The 21,951-nt window shown below is 51.7% G+C and overlaps 1 protein-coding gene and 1 long non-coding RNA gene across 2 annotated transcripts; one reads left to right on the top strand and one right to left on the bottom strand.

The window, feature by feature from the left end:
• Positions 1-1,647: 1,647 nt before the first annotated feature.
• UPK2 (uroplakin 2) lies at positions 1,648-6,102 on the bottom strand. Its single transcript, XM_072822284.1, has 6 exons — positions 5,861-6,102; positions 3,866-4,690; positions 3,087-3,218; positions 2,799-2,937; positions 2,495-2,565; positions 1,648-2,128 (listed from the first exon to the last, which is right to left on the bottom strand). The coding sequence occupies exons 2-6, from the start codon at positions 3,939-3,941 to the stop codon at positions 1,992-1,994; spliced, it is 555 nt and encodes a 184-aa protein (XP_072678385.1). The 5' UTR covers positions 3,942-4,690; positions 5,861-6,102; the 3' UTR covers positions 1,648-1,991.
• LOC140631081 (uncharacterized) lies at positions 2,767-17,776 on the top strand. Its single transcript, XR_012028742.1, has 3 exons — positions 2,767-2,956; positions 9,016-9,183; positions 17,433-17,776. It is a non-coding gene; the product is annotated as an uncharacterized lncRNA (long non-coding RNA).
• The last annotated feature ends 4,175 nt before the right edge of the window (positions 17,777-21,951 follow it).

The following is a 21,951-nucleotide window of genomic DNA, read 5'->3' as shown; positions in this document are numbered from 1 at the left end:
ATGGGTACAGAATTTCTCTTTGGGATACTGAAAAAGTACTGGAGATGATGCTGGTGGCGGTCGCCCAGCAATGGGAATGTGTTTAATGCCACGGAACTGAATGTACAGAAATGATTAAAATAGTAAATTTCATGTTATGTATATTTCCCCACAATTTAAAAAAATGTTTATATGGATAAGTTCCAAACTTCGGCTCACATAGGAACCTCCTGGGGATCTTGAAAAGATACTAATGCCTGGTTGCCACCCCAGTCATTCTGATTCTGGTGTGGGGTATGGCTTAGGTGTTGGACTTTTTTATTTTTTTTTTTATTTTTAAAAAGATTTTATTTACCTATTCGTGATAGGCAGAGAGAGAGAGAGAAAGAGAGAGAGAGAGACACGCAGAGACACAGGCAGAGGGAGAAGCAGGCTCCATGCTGGGAGCCTGACATGGGACTCGATCCTGGGTCTCCAGGATTGCGCCCTGGGCCAAAGGCAGGCGCCAAACCACTGAGCCACCCAGGGATCCCCGTATTGGAGTTTTTTAAAGTCCCCTGGTTGAATCCAGTGTGCAGTGCACTTTGGCTCCCAATCTGATGCTCTTCCCCTGGCCTGAGGTTGGGCTCCCATGTCCCCTTGGCTGGTGTGATTAGGCAGGGAAGCACAGTCCAGACCATTCTCTCCGCAGGGCACATCTCCCTGCCAGTCTCTCCTGACTTCAGGCCTTAGCTCTGTTAGGCCCACCCAGACAAAGAAGTGTTCAGTCCAGTGTTCATCCCTTCTCTTTTCTTTTCTTTCTTTTCTTTTCTTTTCTTTTCTTTTCTTTTCTTTTCTTTTCTTTTCTTTTCTTTTCTCTTCTCTTCTCTTCTCTTCTCTTCTCTTCTCTTCTCTTCTCTTCTCTTTTCTTTCTTTTCTTTTCTTTTCTTTTCTTTTCTTTTCTTTTCTTTTCTTTTCTTTCTTTCAGATTGAGAGAAAGTCTGTGCAAAGGCCCTGAGGCAAGAAGGAACACAGGACATCAGAGAGAACACAGTGAGAACAGAGGGGCAGTTAGAGGAGAGACCTGGTAGTTGTCAAGAGACCTTGATAGTTGTCGCCTTAAAGATCCTGGTGTCTCCCCTAAGATCAATACAAAGGTCACTGATCCTTACAAGGGATATGTACGGGAAAGGGGACCACTCCTGTTCTTTTCCCTCAGCTACCAGATTGTACCACTCTCGTTTCCCCACACCCAGGATTCTTTCACTTCTGCTTCCTCCTCCAGGCCCCTTAGCCTATTCTCCACTTCTCCCATCCCTAGCACCCTGTCCAAGGTGTCACCCTGGTGGCCCTCTTTGTCCCCAGTCAGAGCCTGTACCCCTTTCCCCAGGACTTCCTTTAGCTCTCCCAATATCCCAAGACCTTTGGCCTCTAGACCCTCCCACAGAGGGCACCAAGCCCTGGAGGGTGGCCTGCTGCCTGCTGTGGAGGATGGAGGGTTGCAAAACCCACAGCCCAGGTGTGGTCTGAGAACTCTTGACTCCTGCTGCTAATCTCATCTAGGCCTTCCTGCCTCCTTCGGAAGCAGCTCTGGGTTGTGGGGTAGGGAGGGGCCTGGGAGCCTCTGCTGCCTGATGTAGGTCCTGTCCCCATCCAGGTGGAGCTCACAGAAGGGAAACACAGGGCAGATGTGGCATCACACTTTATTGAGGGGACTTCTGGCCCTGAGGGAAGGGTGAATTCTTGGCAGGGGGTCGGGTGGTAATTAAGGAGGTGATGTGGGAGGAGCATTGATTCTGATTCTGACAGGAGTGGGCTGAGGGGATTATAGGGAGTGCTGGGAGGTGAGGCTTCAGTGAGAGAGGGGCAGGGAGGAGAGGTGAAGGCACCCAAGAAGCCAAAGCCCCATGGTTGAGGCCTGAGAGCAGGCCTCTTCTCAGGAGAGGAAGCGGGCACAGAGGGCAAAGCCGTGGGCTGGGGAAATGCACCGTGTCCTGGGCTTCCTGAAGGCCTGCTGCCTGGCGCTGGCCTCCTCACTTTCGGGCGCCCAGGGCCAGGGCGATGATGAGGCCCAGAACCAGCAGGAACATGGCGACCGAGAGCAGCACTGTGATGACCACCATGCCCCCTGTCCGGGCCATTCCCAGCCCAATGGATTCCGCCTGCCTTCCTGTCAGAAGAGAGATGGGGGAGGCCTTTGTGGGCAGGAGGAGCCCCCATCCCGACCCCAGGCACTCTGTCTCCTCCAGCTGTCCTCCATCCATTTATTCATCCAACCAGTCAACTGATCCACACATCCATCAGGTAAACATTTATGAAGCATCTCCCATGTTGGTCACTGAAGATACAGAAATTAATTGGACACAGTGCCTACCCACGTAGGACCTCTAGTGTAGGAGATGAGTCAACGGGCAGGTAAAACGCCAAAGGCTCAGGATCCGGGTGAGCAAAGAAACTAAGGGAGCACAGGGAGGGACAACTATGGGGGATGGGGTGGGAGGGCCAGGGAAGATTTGGGGGCCCTGATAAGACTTACGAGGCAGCGTGGACATTGGGATCTCTCTACTGGACTCGGTGGACGACCCCTTCCTCACTAGGTAGGAAATGCTTTGGAGGTGGGGTTTGGGAGAGAGAGGAGAGACTCCTCAGTGATCATCTGGGCCTTGGGAAAAGAGAGAGAGAGCCCAGGCATCCAGGGGCCCGTCCTTGACCCCTTCAGCTGTGTCCTCACTTTTTCACCCCAAGCTGACCCAATCCCTCCCCACCACCAACTGTCAGCACCCATCTTCTCTCCCTGCACCCCCTCCCCCAGGGATTCTAGGCCTGGATCTGGTACCTACTAGTATTTGGTTCCTGGCACGAGGTTTGTCACCTGGTATGCGCTGAGCCGGGTGACTGTGAAGCCAGCCCCACTGTCCACCACACTCACCAGCTCCCTGCGCCCACGGCAGGAAGGCACTACGAAGCTAGATTTCACCACTGGGCAGGAAATCAGGGGGTGAGTGAGGGTTGTGTGTCTGGAGGCCCCAAGGAGAGGGGGAAGGCAGGAGCGGGAGAAGGGGTGCTGGTGGTGCCCTGGGGAGGGGCCTCTAGGGACTAAGGGGCCACCTTGGGAGGGGGTAGCAAACCTTTGCTGTCATTGGCTCTCCGGACCATCAGTGTGGCGTTGCCCCCTGTGAGGTGGCAGGGGGGCAAGGCAACTAGCAGGCTCTCCGTTAGCGCCGGCGACAGCAGACCAGAGACGCTTGAGATGTTGAAGTCTGGGGGGCCAAGAGGGAGTTCGGGGTGGGGGCAACCAATCCCCTTCCCCACCATCAGATCTGGGGGCCGCCTCGACGGGTGCGGAGACCTCCCCTTCCACTCTACCGCTCGCTGGCAGACACGGGCCTTTGCTTGTGTGACCACCAGGTGGCAGGCTTGGGCTGCAGAAGCTGGACGGTCCCCCTCGCCGCTGGCTCCGGATGCCAGGAGGGGGCAGCCACCAACCTTACCCCAATTCCTAGCTTTGGGTGCTCCCCATGTCTCTCTGCCTCCTGGGTTTGAAAGAGGACCAGGAGTGTGCCCTGGGGGACGCCTGGGTGGCTCAGTGGTTGAGCATCTGCTTTTGGCTCCGGGCGTGATCCTGGGGTCGAAGGATCAAGACCCGCATCGGGCTCCCCGCTGGGAGCCTGCTTCTCCCTCTGCCTGTGTCTCTGCCTCTTACTCTCTCTCTCTGTGTCTCTCATGAATAAGTAAATTTTAAAAATCTTAAAGGCTGACTGATGCCTGGTCACTGCCATCACCGGCCCTCCACCCCCTCCACCCCCAACTGGCTGGACTAGCTCCTCTTTGAGAGCCCCGGAGGGCACAGTGCCTCCCGTGCAGGCCTTGGTTGCCCTCCCCACAGCCCACCAGAGATGGCAGAGACCTGCAGCACCCAGGGCCAGGACAGTCAGCAGGATCAGGATCAAGGGCAAGGTCCGGACTGGCAGCAGGGAGGCCATAGCTGGGCTAGGAGCTAGAACTGGCTGTGGCTTCCTGGCTTCCGGAGGCAAGTGAGGCCCGGCCCCTGGGGTGGCTGATTTTGTCTTGGGGTGGGAGTGGCTGGAGGGGAATCCTGTCCAACCTGCCCTTTGGGTCTTACAGCCTCAGGGCAGACCCCCAGACAGGTTTTTCAGGATGGGGAGCCGGCTTTCAGGCCAGAAGTGGGGATGCCCTGGCTGGATCTTGTTGGCTTAGTCAGCTGCAGAGGCTCAGGGTAACTAAGGTGGAGGTGGAAGTCACCCCTTCCTCTGAAACTCCCACATGTTAGGGCCTGAGGATTCCTGTCTGCCCCTGTGTCTGGAGCATGGCCCGTAGAGGACTGCTCCCCCAGACAGTGGGAGTCTTCCAGGAGGGGGACAAGTTCTGAGATTGCCCTGGTATGCCAGAAGAGGGGATTGATGCCAGGGCAGGGAGCTCCTGACAGGGCCTCGGCCGGGCAAGGATGGGAGGGAAATTGAAGCTGGTAGTAGGGGAATGGCGTCAGCAGAGCCAAGGGTTCCAATTCATGGGGTGTCCCCCAAGGCCCAGATATTGCTGCTGTGGGAGGGGCCTAAGGGTGCTGGCGCCAGGGAGTGTGTGGGGCTTCAGATTCTTCTGGAGAGTAGGGTGAAGGGATGTTAGGGAAGACTTTCAGAGAGACGGGGGAGGGGGCACCGTCAGCCTTGGTCAGCAACCATTGTCGAGCTGCTTGAGAAGAGAGGAGAGACACCTGGTAAGAGAAAAGAAAAGGAGACCCAGCTCCTCCAACTGCACCCCCCACCCCTGTGCTCAGTCAGACAGAAGTGAGGGAGGAGTTGCAAGCGGAAAGCAAGGAGCAACAAGGAGAAGGTATCCACTCTGGGCACAGGGCATGTGCCAACATATTTATCCTTGCAGCTATCGTGAGCTGGACATGTCACTGGGTCCCTTTTGCAGATGCGGAAACAGACTCAGAAGGAGTCACTTGTGGAAGGTGGGGTGCTTGGCCAGGAGAGGCCGAGAGCTGCACAGGGAGTGCTGATGTATGTCTCTGCATCACGAACCATCCTGTCTTCCCTGGTCCAGGGAAGGGCCAGGGTCCCATGAGGAAATGAGGGGTGGGTGGGGTTGCGTCCTTACCCCCAGGGTGGAGGGGGAGATTCAAGCTGGAGTGTGAGCAGGGGGTGATGGTGAAGATAGAACTCATGGACCCAGGGATGCCCCGGGGGCTCAGTGGTTGAGTGTCTGCCTTTGGCTCAGGGTGTGATCCCCGGGGTCCTGGGATCAAGTCCTGCATCCAGAGGGAGCCTGCTTCTCCCTCTGCCTATGTCTTTGCTTCTCTGTGTCTCTCATGAATAAATAAACAAAATCTTTTTTAAAAATTAAAAAGAGAACTCAGGGGTTCCCAAGCAGAGGGTAGGAGGGTCTTAGACCAGCACTTCTCCACATTTACTGTGCCTGTGAATCACTAAGGCTCTGGTTGAGACACAGTTTGATTCAGTGGGTCTTAGGTGAAGCCTGAAAGTCTTCATTTCTAATGAGCTTGCAGGTAATGCCGATGGATGCCAGTCTGAGAGGCCCACGCTGAATAGCCACATGCTCTGTACCGTATGCCCCTACACACACACACACACACACACACACACACACACACACACTGGCTTCTCTTAGGTGGAGACTAGGGGCAGGTGTTTTCCCCCAGTCTCCCAGCATAGGCTGTCTTGGGGTGAAGAATTGAATTCTGTTTTTCCTGCACCTTGGCTTTTGTCCTTTATCTGATCAGATCCTACATTCTCATTCTACAAACTGAAAGAGGACCATTTGCACAGTGAGGAGAACTTTGGAGAGAAGGGACAAGCTGGGTGGTGGCATCCTAGGGGGTGAGGCGGTCTTCTGGTACTCTTCAAATCCCAGCACTAACCTGGGAGGATGTTTACGCTTGGGCTTGGGAGGTATCTCTTCCCATTTCAGTCACAGACCAGGAAGCAGAAAGAAGAGGCTGAGTTTATTGCAGGGTGGTTGTGGCGGTCCGCGCCTAAGCCCACCACCCATCTGAAATTACGAGTGGGACAGAGTGGGGTAGGGCAGGGCAGAGCTCTGACCAGATTTTAAAGGGATAACAGGGCCCTGTGCCTTTAAGCCCTCCCTTTTGCCTCCAGCCCCCCTTCCCCACCCCGGCCCTCCCCAGGTTTCTGGAGGAACTGAGAGTTGCGTCTTCTCCCTGCCCTGCCGAGCTGCTCACTGGCTGCTCTGGAGGCTGTGCTTTGCGGTCTCCATGGAAACCATTAGTTGCTAAGCAACTGGAGCATCATCTGTGCTGAGCTCTCGCATCTAATTATCCCATCACAGCGGCCGAGAAGGGTTTGGGGAGCTGCGAGGAGGGGGAGGCCAAGCGCAGGAGCAAGAGGATAACTCTTTTAGCAGAGCGGATTCATTGACACGCTGAAGTCATTTAAAGCCACAGCACCCCGCGCCTCTGGAGGATGTCCTCGTGGCTTAGAGTAAAGAAACCAGGACCACAAATGCCTGGAGTGTCTCTCCTGGACTCACACTTTCTAGCCTGTCTCTCCCTTGGATTCTTGACTCTAAACTCACTCAAGTTTCCTCTTCTGCTCCCTTCCTTCCAAGTCCCATACCCAAGTCAACAAACATGTATTAACTACCAGGACTAGGCCAGCCTGGGTGGCTCAGCAGTTTAGCACTGCCTTTGGCCCAGGGCATGATGCTGAAGACCGGGGATCGAGTCCCACGTCGTGTTCCCTGCATGGAGCCTGCTTCGCCCTCTGCCTGGGTCTCTGCCTCTCTCTCTGTATCTCTCATGGTTGGATGAATAAAATCTTAAAAAAAAAAAAAAAGTGCCAGAACTGCGCTAGGCACCAGGTATACAAAGGCAAAATAAGTTTCTGCCTCCAAGGAGTTCTTAATCTCTCTATCCTGCCTGGACTAGAAGATGGGCTCCTGACACTGACCTAGTCTTTCTGAACTACGGTGCTTTGTATTTGTTCTTGATCTGTGGTAGTTTTGTAGCCAGAGGATCTCAGAACCCAGGTCTGTCTGGTATGCCAGTGGTTCTTGTTCTACAACGCCAGTCTGCTTGCCGGTCAGCCAGAAACGTGTCCACTCAACTCCATGGGCCTGTGAGCCTTTGCTGGAGACTATTGTCCTCCTGCTGATAAGTGATACCGTGTGACTTCAGGCAAGTCCTTTTGAACCTCTGTTGTCTCACCTATAAAATGGGAAGACTCGTTCCTTTTCTGCCATCTAGTGAGATGTGACAGGTGTAAAAATGCTTTAAAAGAAAGATGCAGGGCAGCCTGGGTGACTCAGCGGTTTAGTGCCACCTTCAGTCCAGGGCACGATCCTTGAGATCCAGGATTGAGTCCCATGTCAGGCTCCCTGCATGGAGCCTATTTCTCCCTCTGCCTGTGTCTCTGCCTCTGTGTGTGTGTGTGTGTGTGTGTGTGTGTGTGTGTCTCATGAGTAAATAAATAACATCTTAAAAAAATTAAGATGCAGAAGGAATGCTGGAAATCATTGTCATAATCAGCAGGAGCAGACTTGGGGAGGGGGCCCTGGGGACTTGGACCATGAAGTGAGATGTAGTGCTCAGCACCTGTTGGTCTGATGGGAAATGGCAGAGCCTCTCTATCCTTGAGATCTGAGGAAAAAGGTGAGGGGGGGGGAAAAAACCCATGCCATGCAGAACTGGAAGAGACCTGGATGCCCCTTTATTTTTTCTAATGCTCCCAAGATACAATCACTTACCCCAAATCTTCTTCCAGCTTTGTGACCTTGGCCCATGTTACCTACCTGAGTACCCTGAGATGCAGTTTCTTCTTCTGTAGAAAGGGTATAAAATCTGTCTCACTGAGATATTATGACCATCACTCAAGCTAATTTATTTGAGAGTGCCTAGCACGATATCTGGTTCAATAAATATTAATTTAAGTAATTCATCTTATCTTCTTCTCCTTTTACCCTTACTGCAGATGAAAACTAGAGGTTCACAGGCAATAAATGAGTTTCCTGAGGTCACAGAGCTAGTAGCTAATGAGGCGGGATAGAAATCAGAATCTGGGGACACCTGGCTGACTCAGTCAGTAGAGCATGTGACTCTTGATCTCAAGGTCATTGTGAGTTTAAGCCCCACATTGGGTATGGAGCCTACTTAAAATAATATTTTAAAAAACAGAAATCAGAGGCACCTGGATGGCTCAGTCGGTTAAACGTCTGCCTTTGGCTCAGGTCATGATCCCATGACCTGGCTCCTTGCTCAGCAGGAAGTCTGCTTCTCCCTCTCCCTCTGCATCTCCCCCTACTTGTGCTCTGTCTCTCTCTCTCAAATAAATGAAATCTTAAAAAAAAAAAAAACACACACACACACAAATCAGAATTTGTTTTTCCAACTCTGTCATTCATGCAGAGGGAAATGGTTGGGCAGGAAAGGTAGTCCAAGGGGGGAAGTGATGAGATGTGGGCTGGCTGTATCTTGTATGCCAACCACACCACTGGGGCCCCAAGCACACAGGAACTGCCTGCCCACTCGTGTTTCCACTCAGTAAACGTTTGTTCAACATTCCCTCTGTGGTGGGTGCCATGACAGATGAGACACAGAAACCATTCCTGCTCTCAAGTTGCTGAGTTTTGGAGAATGAGACAGTTGAAATAAGCGGAAGGGGATATTCCAAAAAGGGAACAGCATATAAAAAGGCTCAGAGAAGTGAATTATCCTGACATCTTCTGGGAATTGTGAATAAATACATCTTGGCTAGAAAGAGGCATTCAAAGATGAGTAGGACTAGACCTCCTGCCACCTGCTGGGTCACCTGTGGCTTTGTATCCTATACTAAGGAGCTTGATTTTTCCCCTGAAGGAAACAGAGAGCCTTTGAAGAGTTTTACTTATGTAAAGAACATTTTGGAAATAGTGTGGGAAGGGATTGGCAGTGGGTAAAGGATTGGCACATTGGATTAGGGTTAGTCTGTGTGGCCAGTAGAATCCAGCAGAACCAATGGTCACTTTGGAGGCTAGATCAGAGAAGGACTTGCACCTTCCTCCTTGCTCTCTCCTGTATAGCTCACTCTGGAGGACATGGGGTCACCTCTATGGGGAGGTCCACCTGTCCACGTGACAAGGGATTGAGGCCTCCTGCCAACATCCAGCATGGAACTGAGGCCCCTACACAACAGCCATGAGAATGAGCAAGACTGGAAGCAGATCCTCCAGCCCAAGTCAAGCCTTCAGGTGACTGTGGCCCAGGCCAACATCTTTTACTGCAATTTCATGAGATACCCAGAGCCAGAACTGCCCAGCTAAGTCTTTTCAGATTCCTGATTCTCAGAATATTTGTTTTTTACAAGCTGCTAATAGACAATTAATGCAGATATCTTGGGAAATTCAGATGAAAATGACATTTTCCTAGTTGGGTGAATGAGTCTGGGACACAGAAGACAGGTGCAGGATAAAGAGAGGGAAGGTGGGGGAGTGGTTAAAATCGTGATGTTGAAATCTTAGTCCTTGGAGAGATGTGTAGAAGGGAGGGAGAAGACAGAAGAAGGTAGGATACTGGGACACACAGCGTCTGAAGGACAGACGGACAGAGGAGAGCTGAAGACGGAGGAATGGGAATGAGGAGGAAAACCACAAGGGAGTGGACAGGGAATTTCAAAAAGGAGGTGTCGAGTGGTATGAAAGTCAGAACTGAAGGTGAGGACTGAGAAATGTCCACTGGACTTGGCATCTCGGGGGTCATGCATCCTTAGGGGCAGCGTCCTACAGGTGAGGAAGGCAGACTCCAGAGATGACTGGCAGGGGAGGTAGTAGGGAGAGAACTGTGCAGGCTGCTCCTTGAAGAAGCTTGGCTGGGAAGGGAACGAGACAGGGAACTGGAAGGGAACTTGGGGTACGGGAAAGGCTCACCTGCTGTAGGTCTTTTTTTTAAGATTTATTTATTTGAGAGAGCGAGAGAGCGTGAGCATGAGTGGGAGGGGCAGAGGGAAAGGAGAGAGAGAATATCAAGCAGACAAGCAGACTGCACTGAGTGCAGAGCCCAACATGGGGCTCGATCCCATGATCCTGAGATGATGACCTGAGCCGAAACCAAGAGTCAAACACTTGGCTGACTACTCCACCTGGGTGCCCCACCTGTTGTGTTTTTAAAGGTAAAGATAGAGGAGAGACAGAGGTGTGATGGATGCAGAGGCTTTGGAGGAGGGAAATAATGGGGTTCAGATCAGAGGTGGAGACAGTAGCTTTTGGCCATAGAAATTCCTCTCTCTCTCTCTCTCTCTCTCTGTCTCTCTCTCTCTATCTCTAGGGCAGCAATGCAGAGAAATGTGATACTTTTGTGGGGAGACCGTGGGGGAGAAAGACAGCAAGAGGGAAGCAGCAAATTAAGGGAGCTCCTTTCTGATGGACTCCACTTTCTCTGGGAAGTAGGAAACTCAGTGGGGAGAAGGATCTGGGGTCTGCGGGGGGAGGGTACGAGTTTGAGTAGCTATTTGTGGGGAGAAGAGGACATAGCTCCCAAGGGCCCTGAGGAAGGCTGTGTGGTGGCGGTGGCCCAGCTGAGTTTGGGGACCGCTCGTCTTCAGGGGCACTGGCTGCATTAGTCAGGGTTCTCTGGAGAAACAGAACAGGCAGGATGTGTACAGAGAGAGGGAGGTTTATTTTAAGGAATTGGCTCATGTGATTGTGAAGGCTTGGCAAATCCACAATCTGAAGGGGGAGGCAGGCAGGCTTGGAGACCCAGGAAAGAGTTGCAGTTGGAGTCCAAAGGTGGTCTGCTGGCTGAATTCCTTCTTTCTGGGGGAGGGGAGTTCAGTCTTTGTTTTATTAGGGCCTTCAACTGATTGGATGAGGCTCACCATACCATGGGTTAATCTGCCTTACCCAAAGTTCACTGATTTATTTATTTTTTAAAGACTTTATTTGTTGGAGAGACAGGGAGATCATGAGCAGGGGGGAAGGATAGAGGGAGAAGCAGACTCCCTGCTGAGCAGAGAGCCTAATGCGGGACTTGATCCGAGGACCCTGGGATCATGACCTGAGCCGAAGGCAGATGCCTAACCGACTGAGCCACCAGATGCCCCAAAGTTCACTGATTTAAATATGAATCTCATCCCAAAAACATCTTCACAGAGCCACCCAGAATAATGTTTGACAAAGTATCTGAGCACCACGGCCCAGTCAAGTTGACACATAAACTTAACCATCACACTGACCTTGACATTTTGGGAGCTTTTCTAGTTACACGACAGCTTGAGTGCAGAAATGATAAAACTGTCAGGTTGTACTGACTCAGGGTTCAGGTTTCCGAGGCATGGAAAGTGGAAGGTACTGGCCAGAGTGGAGTCCTGGAGAATAAGATGGGGGCTAGTTATGAGAAGGGGTGTCAGATGCGAATGGAAGGAGCACTGCAGGGTGAGGTCACTGTCCAATAAAGATGTGAGAGGAGCAGGGAATGCGAGGGACTGGGGAGTGTGGATGTGTGGACGGGGACAGGACAGAGTGGTGTCTATCCAGGTGGTTGGGGGGGGTGGAGGGAAGAAAAGCCAAGGTCCTCCGCTGGATGGAGCACAAAGTTGTGGGGCCAATGGGAGGTGTAGACCAGTGACTCCAGGAGCTGGGCAGATTACAAAAGCAGTAAAACTTAGTGAGTGAAGTCGGGACCCACTGGAGAGAGTCAAACAGCAGCAGGAACTCTGGATAAAGCAGAAGTATTGCCTTCCAGAAAGGGGATCCTAGGGTTGCTCACTGAGCCTCCTCTGTTGTTGTTGTTTTTTTTCCCAAGAGAGGCCAGACAGCTGCATTTGTAGGGAAAGTGCTCTTATTTTCAAATTCTAAACTAATATATATTATGAAATGCACTCTGTGAGCCAAACGATACACATCTTTGAGGCCAGCTTCACCCCTGGGGGCCCCAGATTGTGTCATCTGGGACAGGACACTTAGAAAGGGAGTAGGTGTGCCACTGAGAAAGGAGGAAGAAAGTACTTGAGGCTGGAGGGTTGTTGAAGCAGCCAGGGGTTCAGTGTAACCAGTGGCCAGAGCCCTGCAAAGGGGGCTTACAATGGAAGGAGAAGGAGAGGAGGGGCAGATGTGAAGACGCAACCATCCTTCAAAGGCCTGGCCCACCATGTTTTCCACAGGAGGAGCCTCTGACAGGGCTGAAGCAGGGAAGTGGCAAAATTTAGTGTGGTCAGAGAAAAATTATTGTAGGAGAAGGTGGAGACTTGATTGTGGGGTAATTAAGCCTCTCCTTAGGCCTGAAAGAGAGCAAATCTGCCCAAGAAATAATAGTGGCCAAATTAACATGAATTAATTTATTCAATAAATGTTTATTAAATGCCTTTGTACCAGTCACTGGGCTAAGTACTGGGCATTGGGAGGTGAACACGATTGCTCTCCCGGGAGATACTGGAGTCCAGCACTACACTGCAGCGGGATTTTAGTAGGAAAAATAATGCTTACAGTTATTATTTATCGAGTGTTTACCACATGTCAGGTGCTGCACTAAGTCCTTCATTTATTTTCTTGCTTCATCCTCATAGCAACCTCTGGAGGGGTGGGTACTGTTATTGTCCTCATTGTATTAACAAGGAAATTAAGGTCAGAGACGTTAAATGACTTGCCAAAGAGGCTCCTCACAGAAGGGGCAACGTCCATGGGCTTAGACAGTCCTAGAGGGCTTCCTGGAGGAAGTAGTAAATAAGTGATGATCTGAAAGTTGAGTAGGAGTTAGCAGGGAGAAGATGGAAGGAGGGAAGGGTGAAAGGGAGGTTGTTGTCAGCTGAGAGAGCCCTCAAGCCTCATTAAAGGACTGGAGGTTTAGAGTAGAATTTGGGTAAGTCATTGGAGAAGCAGGTGGGACCAGATGAAGAGCTTTGTAAGCCCCTTTAAAGAATTTTTATTATTTTTAAAGAATTTAACTTTTGGGGATGCCTGTGTGGCTCAGTTGAACATCTGCCTTTGGCTAAGGGTGTGATCCTGGGCAGTCCCGCACTGAGCTCCCCGCAGGGAGCCTGCTTCTCCCTCTGCCTGTGTCTCTGCCTCTCTCTCATGAATAAATAAAATCTTAAAAAAAAAAAAAGAATTTTAATTTTTATCCTGAGGATAAAAAGAAGCCATTGAGGGTTTTAAACTGGAGAGTGTCATGATTAAATTTGTATCTTATAAAGATGATTTTTGCTGCACTGTAGAGACTGTGTTGGATGAATAGCTGGGAGATATTTTAGATGTCTCTTGACACACTGCTGAGATAAGATTCTGGGCAAAAAATGAGCAAAGAGGAAATTCGGGGGTGATGGTTTGACGGCCAGGGCTGTGGGGCAGGGTGGGGAGCAGTGAAGGATGCCTCCCAGGCCCTGGTTTGGGCAGCTGGGCCGATGGTGGTACAGTCGCTAGTCAGGGGGTGGTGTGTGTGTGTGTGTGTGTGTGTGTGTGTACTATCGACAGTACCATCATGGGGGTGGGGGGGTTGGGGGAGTCTCAGTGGTGGTGGGAGGGGATTTGTGGGGAGGGGTTGGAGATCTGTCATTTTTGAACTCGCTGAAATGCCTGAAGGACACCCGGTTGGAGGTGTGTGGAGGGTGGTTTGACGTGTGGTCTGGAGCTCAGGAAGGCTGTGGGCATGGGTGTGACAGCCTTGGCCTCCAGGAGGAGCAGAGACCAGTGAGAACACAAGAGCAAGCACAGAGCCTGAGGAAAATCATTATGGCCAAAAGGAAAGAGGAACCTGCAAAGGAGACCGAGAAGCTTCCCTAAAAGAAAAAAGAAGGGCACCTGAGCGGCTCAGTGGGTTAAGCGTCTGCCTTCAGCTCAGGTCATGATCCTGGGGTCCTGGGATTGAGTCCCAAATCCAGTTCCCTGGCCAGTGCGGAGCCTGCTTCTCCCTCTCCCCCTGCCCATGCATTTTCTCTTTCTTTCTCTCAAATAAATAAAAATCTTTAGGGCAGCCCCGGTGGGGTGGCGCAGCAGTTTAGTACCACCTGCAGCCCAGGGCGTGATCCTGGAGACCTTGGATGGAGTCCCACATCGGGCTCTCTGCATGGAGCCTGCTTCTACCTCTGCCTGTGTCTCTGCCCCCCCGCCCCCCCTGAATAAATAAATAAAAAATCTTTAAAAAAAATAAAATAAAAAATAAAAATCTTTAAAAAAAAGAAAAAAGAGAAGAGCCAGGGGGTAGTGGTATCCCAGGTACCCAAAGAGGAATGCTTCCAGGGGCCACATTCTGCAGCCAACTGGTTCACGGGGAAGGGGAGAGAGTGTGAAATGTGCTCCTCTGCTTTGGCAAGCAGCAGTCACGGAGATTGCATCCGTCTGGGAGTGAAGGTGTGTGGATGAGGGTAACTGGGCTGGGCAGAGGGTCCTGAAGGACGGACCATCTCAGTGGAGCTGGGTCTGGGATTCAGGGCCCAGAGACCAACAGCCTCCAGAGGGCAGAAGTGAAGGCAGCAGAAGGTAGGAAGAGTCTTCTCTTCCCCCACCCCCCCAGTTCCTGACCTGACTTGCCTGTACCTCAGGCGGAGAGGCAGGGGGGCTTCCAGGTCTGTAGGAACCTCTGATGGACCCAGGGAGGGAGGTCAGGAGGGGCTTTCTGGGATACTGGTGGAGTGTGGAGGAAGGAACAGAAGCAGCAGAAGTGAGCTGGTGGGGCAGCCCTCCCTCCAGGCCCGAGGAGGAAGGAGCCCAACCCCTGGCCCCCCTCTCTCTACAGGGGTGTGGGGCAGGGCCCTGGGAGCTCAGGCCCAGCCAACAGGGGACCAACAGAATTGTGACCCGAGCTCCTCTTGGGGCCCAGCCACTTCTGACCTCCCCTCAACTTCCGGTTAGGCTGGGGCTGGGGCGGTTCGGAGGGAGCAGGGAGGTGTTTCAAGGTGGCCGGGGAAGGGGCCAGAATCCTTGGGAATCCCAGCGCTCGGCCGCAGGAGGGGCAGCCTGGGCGCGGCTACCCAAGGTCACCGCCGCACTCTGCCTTCTCCCGGGTCCTCGGGGCCTGTTTGATATGCACAGCAGATCCGGTGCCCTTTACAAAACTGGTATTTGTACAGCAGCCCCGGGGAGGGAGAGGGAGACCGCTTCCCCCCGCCCGGGCGGCGAGGCCCTGCAGCCAGCACCAGCGCCCCGGCCGCACTGGCTGCGCTCACAGGCCCCAGGCTGCAGCCTCAGGGCTCCCCCCTCGGCCTTGCTGGAAGTTTCTCCCCAGCTCTGCCGGAAACGCCCGCCTCAGAGCTTCCCCTCGCCCCCACCGCCCTCTCCCCGCAGCCCTGAGCGCCCAGCTGCCCTGCGCCTCCCACTCAGCCCCAGCCTCGCCGCCGCGGCGGTGGCGCATTTGCCTCGAGGGTCCCCCTCTCTCCAGCTCTAAGGATGGAGCCGGAGGCTCGCGCTGGCCCTCCCCCAGCCTCCCATCCCGCCCACCCTGCCCTGGGGGTGCCGGGCAGGGAAGTGGGGAGTGGGAAGGGGGGGTGGCAGGAGGACAGCGGATGGCTGGGACGCCGGAGCGGGGACTGCACCCCAGCTCGGGCCGTACTTTCCAGCTTGGGACCCCATCCCAGTGTGCTGTCAATGGGGAAGTGCACCCACCCCAGGGGCTGGGGTCAGGACTCAGTGATGCAGCCACCGGGGGCCCGACACAGGGTTTGGCACACAGTGGGTTCCTAAAACAGGTCCCCTTCTCTCTCTTTACTGGGGGCTCTAAGGAAGAGACAGGAGGGCAGAACCTGGGGTGGGTGGAGAGAGTTGTCCGGAGAGCCAGTGAGGCCCGCTGGGGGTGGGGGTAGGGGAGTGCGGATCTGTTCCCCGTCAGCCCAGGGGTGGGGGGGGGCAGCGAAAGTGCCAGAACCCCGTCCCTCCCACGCTTCTGTTCTCACTGCACTCCTTGGGCTGGCCTTGGAGATCCCCCCCGGGAAAGGCGGTCCTCGGGCCAGTGGGGGCTGGGAGGGGCGGGCCCGGGGTGGGGCCACCCTCTCTGGGTCTTGAACAACCCCCTCCCCACTCCCCCAACTCATAATCCGATTTCGATTCCTACTCCTTCCTCTGGACCCGTCACCATGGCAACAGTTTTCTCAGTTGCACTTCATCAGTTTCTCGGCAAATCTTTCTGCTTCCTTCTTCAGTCTCTTTTCCTCCTCTGTCAGCCTGCATTTCTACATACTCGTGGTGCTCACCTTGCTCTTTATCTCCCACCTTCCCTGTTACTCTCTTGCTCTGGTTTGTCCACACCCTGCTTCTGGCCAAATCTCTCTTTCTACAGCTCCTACAGCTCCCCCCCTGCCCCTCTCTCCCTTTTCAAGCCCGGGTGGGAGCAACAAGCTACAGTCTGATGGCTAGACAAGAACTTGTGTCCTTCTGCTATCAGGGCAGCAGGGAGTCCTGGAGGGACATGGACCGAGGCCCATGATGTCAAGGGGAACGGAAGGTCACGTCCATCTGTTCGGCTCTGAATGGAGGGGGGGAGTTGGGGTGTCTGATAGGGTAGTGTTCTTGACTGGTTTCCCACCTGGTGGCCCTACAGAGACCTACAGAGACAATGCCTACAGCTACCACCACCAGGGGTGCTTCCCAAACACCTAACTCACTCCTCCTCCTCCCCACAGTTCCCCTTGATCTCTCCACCCGCTCACCCATCAGATCCACTGGGATGTCAGACTGTCCTGCCTCCTTCCACCACTCTTCACATGAACCCTTCTTCCCTAATCCATCACCCCTCTTTGCACTTCCCTGTTGCTACCTGAATCTCCTCTCCCTGTCATTCTCCACATCATCCAAGGTCAATCAGTTCTCCTTTTGAAATATCATCCACGTCTGCCTCTAGCCCTCTACCATTTCGTATGTGTTGCTCTGGACCAAGCATCCAGCAAGTCAATGTGGGCCTCACTAGAGTCTCACTTCACACTTGGACTTTTTACTTGGGTCTATCATAAATGTAGCCTCCCCTCAGAAACCAAACCTACCTGCCATAAACACATTTTTTTCTCTCCTCCTTCCTTCTGCTTTTTCTTCCCAAATTATTAAGAGCCTGTTCGGTATGAGGTTTTTCATATATATCATCTAACTGCCACAATAATCTATAGAGTACGTATTATCCCATTCTACAGGAGAAGAAATTGATGTTCTGAGTGGTTAAAGTAATTTGCTCAAAGTTCTAGAGCTAGAAAGCAAACAGAGCTAGGTCTCAAATTCAGATCTGTAAAGTTCCAAAGTTAGTGTTTTATTTTATTGTTTCCTGTATCAACCTGCTTCCATAAGACTTTCGTACTCAAAAACCTTCTTTTTTTTTTTTTTTAAAGATTTTATTTATTTATTCATGAGAGATACACAGAGAGAGAGGCAGAGACATAGGCAGAGAGAGAAGCAGGCTCCATGCAGGGAGCCTGATGTGGGACTCGATCCTAGGACTCCAGGATCATGCCCTGGGCGGAGTCAGGTGCTCAACCGCTAAGCCACCCAGGTGTCCCTCAAAAACCTTCTGAATTTTCTTATTCTTCCTTTAGGTTTTCAAGACTCATGATGATATGACCCCATCTCACCTACAAAAGCATGTGTCTTCTTACTTCTCAATGTGACACAGATTAGTATCAACCAGGAGAACATTTGTTTTAGGGTTTTGTCTTCATTTCTGCCTGTTAAAGATTTTTATTATTATCTTATATGAAAATACAGTGTCATGTCTCACTCATATAAGCCTGGAGGGTTAGTAAACACTTTGAAGGACAAGATGAGGATTCCCAAATCATCTCCATGCATAGAATAACAGACCAACCTAACAAGATGAAATGATCAGAGATCCATATAAAACCTCAGCAATGCATAATGGACCAGACATGGCTTAGAAGCAATTCAGGTGAGAAGGAGGAGGAGGGAGGGGGAGGGGGGGGTGGGAGGGGGAGAGAGATAAGTAGTAGTTCAGGTGAAACAGAATCACAGAATCAAGGGGTTTAGTAAGTTCAGTGTAAGTCATCAGCATAATATGGTTGCCAAAAGTAAATTCAATTTTAGGCCATATTAATAAGAGATATAATGTTTGGAATAAAGGAAAAGAATGATAGTCCTGCTTTATTCTAAGTTGGCCAGGTGTCATCATGGAAGTGACTGTTTAGTGAACTGGGAATGTTTAGGCTGGAGAGGAGAAGAGTGAGGAATCATTAAAGCTCAATTATGTGACGGGCTATCATGGGAAAGAAAAATTAGACTCACACAGTGTGTGACCCCAAGAGGTAGTGTGTGGGCTAAAAAGTGGAGACCACTGGGAGACAGAGTTCAGCTCAAAGGAAGGAAAAACAAATGTTCATTCACTGGGGCACCTGGCTGGCTCAGTCAGAAGAACATGTGACTCTTGGTCTCAGTATCATGAGTTCAAGCCCTATGTTGGGCCTAGAGCTTACTTTAAATCAATCAATAAAATAAACTTTACTTAAAAAAAAAACCCCCACAAATGTTCATAAACGGAATGGGCTGCTTTAGGAGATGGTAAGTTCCCCGCTACTGGAGGGGTTCAAGAAGATGGTGGTATACTGCTCGAGGGGTGTGGTGGGAGGTGGGGGAGGCAGTTGCACATCAGAAAGAACAGTAACCCAGGTTGTTGGTCTTTGTTGAGGCCCCTTCCCACCAAGATCTGTGAGTTCTCCTTTTGTTCTTTCTGCGCCCTCATCAAGCCCTCCTGTTCCCCTGGACCCAAGGTCAGTCTCCCCTTTCTCCGAAGGTCTCCCTGAGGATGCAACCTGCATGATTACATCATGTCCACATCTTTTAATTATTTACCTTCTTTTATTGTGTTGTAACTGTCTCCACCTTATAAGCTCCTCGCAGGCAGGTGCCTGTAGTACCTGTTACAGGATCAGAATGTATTAATCACTGACCCTTCTCAGCCTCCCTCTGTCTCCCTCCCCTCAGCCCCAAGATAATCTTATTCTTCACCTGTTGGAAATCTTGTCTTGGCTGCTCTGTTCCAGGGCTGCTATGATACAGAACTGAGAGAGTAGCAGGTGAGCTACGGGAAGCAGGAGCCTGGCAGCTTTCCTATGTGTTGGGGAGAATCTGGGTAACAGGTGAAAGGAAAGGAAAGTAATGAAGCCCGACAGGCTAAGCCAGTCCATATGATGACAGGAGAGCAGGCAAAGAGAGCCAGAAGAGCTGTGTTGACTACAGAGGACAGAGACGGGCAGAGAGGGAGTCCAAGCTGTTGCCTGGTGAGGCGGGATAGAAGAGGAAAGGGACCTTTAACAAGTGACGCTGTACCTTATGAGTTGGATCATCAGGAGATACAAATAAAAATTGGGATTCCTTCTTCTTGGTTGTGGGAGATTATACGGGTCATGGGATCCTAGAATATATTTAGGTTTCCTGTCCTGCAACTTTTGTGGGATCCAGCACAGTGCCAGGGTATAGGTGCCCCATGGGGCAGTAACCCCAGTCCCAGCAGACAGAGCAGACATGGTCCTGAGGCCGTGGGATTCTGCCCAAAAGACTGGAACATTCTTCTCCTTCTCTTACCTCAGAGGTATGTCTTGTAAAACTATTTCCTAATCTGAGGCTTCAAGTTACAAATGCCCTACCTAGCAGTTAGAATCGGCTATGGGTCTTGACCGATGGAGAAAATGAGCCCCGGGACAGTCCATCAGCTGGCTTGAAGTCACAGAGCTGGTTTTAGGCCTGGCTGGGACGAAGACACCAGGCTCAGGGATTTGTCCCCAGTCCAGGGATGCTATTTATCCATTGGGCCAAGGAGCTACATGCATGTGAAGAGAGTCCTGATGAGAGAGAAGGGGGGAGGGGCCGGGGGCCTGGGGCAGCTGAGCACCCCTCCCTGTGTTCAGAGTCCTGCACCAGGCTCTGGGGGATGTCCAGATAAGGAGGCCAAGCCTGCCTTCCCAGATCTCGTGGCCTCACAGGGAAATGAGCCAGACACAGGAAGAAGTCCAATGGAAAGTTGGAAGCAAGCACTGTAGTGGTGTGGTGGGGAGGGTCTAGACTGGAAATCAGGAGGCCTGGGCACCACTGCCAGCCATCACTCACCAGCCACCATCCTAGCACCACTCTGGGCCTCAGTCTCCTCACCTGTGAACATTATTTTTTTTTTAATTAATTTACATTTTTTGGCAGGGAAGGGGCAGAGGGAGAGGGAGAGAGTCTTAAGTAGACTCTGCGCTGAGCAGGGAGCTGACGGGGCTCCACCTTAAGACCCTGAGAACATGACCTCAGCGGAAACCAAGAGTGGGAGGCTTAACCCACTGAGCCACCCAGGCGCCCCCACCTGTGAATATTCTATCTCTTAAAAACAAAAGCTCTTTAGTGCTACCTAAGAGCATATTAATGCAGTAACTAAATGTATCCTGTGAGTGCCTCTCCCCATGCTTTCTCCTCCTAGCACAATCTCACAAAGGCTCTTGCTATCAGTTGATGGCAGAAATTAAGATGTTCCCAGGACTCAGAACTTCCAGACAAGGTGCACGGTGAGGGGTAGGAGGTAACTGTGGCTTTCTCTGGGCCCCTGCCTCTAGTAGCCTCTCCTGGGCTTCTGAACACCACTCCCCCCTCCTGGAGCCCACCAGAGCTCTGTGAGTGTTTCTCTCCCCACTAACCAAGCCTGCTGTTTAATTGTTATCTTCCAGATAAAGAGCCTGAAGATAATTTCATCCAACCCTTTTGGTTTACATTTGAAAAAAATCTAAGGCCCAGAGACAGGGTGTGATTAGGCCAAGGTCACATGTGACTAGGCCAAGGTCACATACTCTTGACTCTCAAGTCAGTCTCTTTCTTTTGTGACTCCGGGAATTTATTAGAAATGGATTGTTTGCGGGGAGGGAGCCTCTGCTGCTGGCTCAGACAGTAGAGCTTGCAACTCTTGATCTTGGGGTTGTGGGTTTGAGCCTCAAGGTGGGTGTAGAGAGACTTAAAAAATTAGAATCTTAAAAAGAAAGAAAGAAAAGAAATGGGTTGCTTGGGAATGCAGCCTTACAGATCTTCCCCTCCTCCCTCATAACATCTGGTGAGATCCCTTGCTGGGTTCCTGGTCTATCTTTAGGCCTCCGGTGAGACCTCCTGCCTGCCTGGCCAGAACCACACCTTAGGTGGGAATAGTAAGTCTCAGCTCAGATGCTGCCCTGAGTTTGCAGTCAACTTTCCAGACTCCCAAGTCCAGGATAGGGGTCTCTCTTAAGTGCTCCCCAAGGCTTCGAGACACTGCATTGAGATCATTTGTTCACTTGTCTGTCCCCACCCAGACTGCAGGCTCTGAGGGCAAGACATCGGTCTTGTTCACCGACACATACCTATTGTCTGGTCCAGCGCTTTGCTCTTTTTTTTTTTTTTTAAAGATTTATTTATTTATTCATGATAGAGAGAGAGAGAGAGAGAGAGAGAGAGAGAGGCAGAGACACAGGCAGAGGGAGAAGCAGGCTCCATGCAGGGAGCCTGACGTGGGACTCCAGGATCGTGCCCTGGGCCAAAGGCAGGCGCTAAACCACTGAGCCACCCAGGGATCCCTCTTTTTTTTTTTAATTAATTAATTTATTTATGATAGTGACAGAGAGAGAGAGAGAGAGGCAGAGACACAGGCAGAGGGAGAAGCAGGCTCCATGCACCGGGAGCCCGACGTGGGATTCGATCCCGGGTCTCCAGGATCGCCCCCTGGGCCAAAGGCAGGCGCCAAACCGCCGCACCACCCAGGGATCCCCCAGCGCTCTGCTCTTAGTAGGTCCTCAAAAATCTTTTTTTTTTCTTAAGATTTTATTTCTTCAGGAGAGACAGAGACATAGGCAGAGGGAGAAGCAGGTTCCCTGTGGGGAGCCCGATGCGAGACTTGATCCCAGGACCCTGGGATCATGACCTGAATCGAAGGCAGATGCTCAATCACTGAGTTACCCAAGGAGTCCCCTCAAAAATACTTTGTGAATGAATAAGTAGAGGGGGTTGGTCAGAGAAGGATTCCGGGAGGAAAAGGCAAATGTTGAGTCTGGTATCACAGCCCGAAAGGAAGGAGGACAGAATCTTTTCCCTGTTTGGGTGAACCGC

This window comes from Canis lupus, chromosome 3, assembly GCF_048164855.1.
Source record: "Canis lupus baileyi chromosome 3, mCanLup2.hap1, whole genome shotgun sequence".
NCBI classification, from domain to species: domain Eukaryota; kingdom Metazoa; phylum Chordata; class Mammalia; order Carnivora; family Canidae; genus Canis; species Canis lupus.
The sequence above is the reverse complement of the archived record's forward strand: the minus strand, read 5'-3'. Positions and strand labels throughout refer to the sequence as shown.

What these genes read in the sequence shown, in the direction of transcription:
- UPK2 (XM_072822284.1), bottom strand. Translation starts at nt 3,941, where the DNA reads ATGGCCTCCCTGCTGCCAGTCCGGACCTTGCCCTTGATCCTGATCCTG. An exon ending in CCTGGCCCTGGGTGCTGCAG is followed by an intron (nt 3,219 to 3,865) that starts GTCTCTGCCATC and finishes TTGGCCCCCCAG; the next exon opens with ACTTCAACATCTCAAGCGTC. An exon ending in GAGAGCCAATGACAGCAAAG is followed by an intron (nt 2,938 to 3,086) that starts GTTTGCTACCCC and finishes TTTCCTGCCCAG; the next exon opens with TGGTGAAATCTAGCTTCGTA.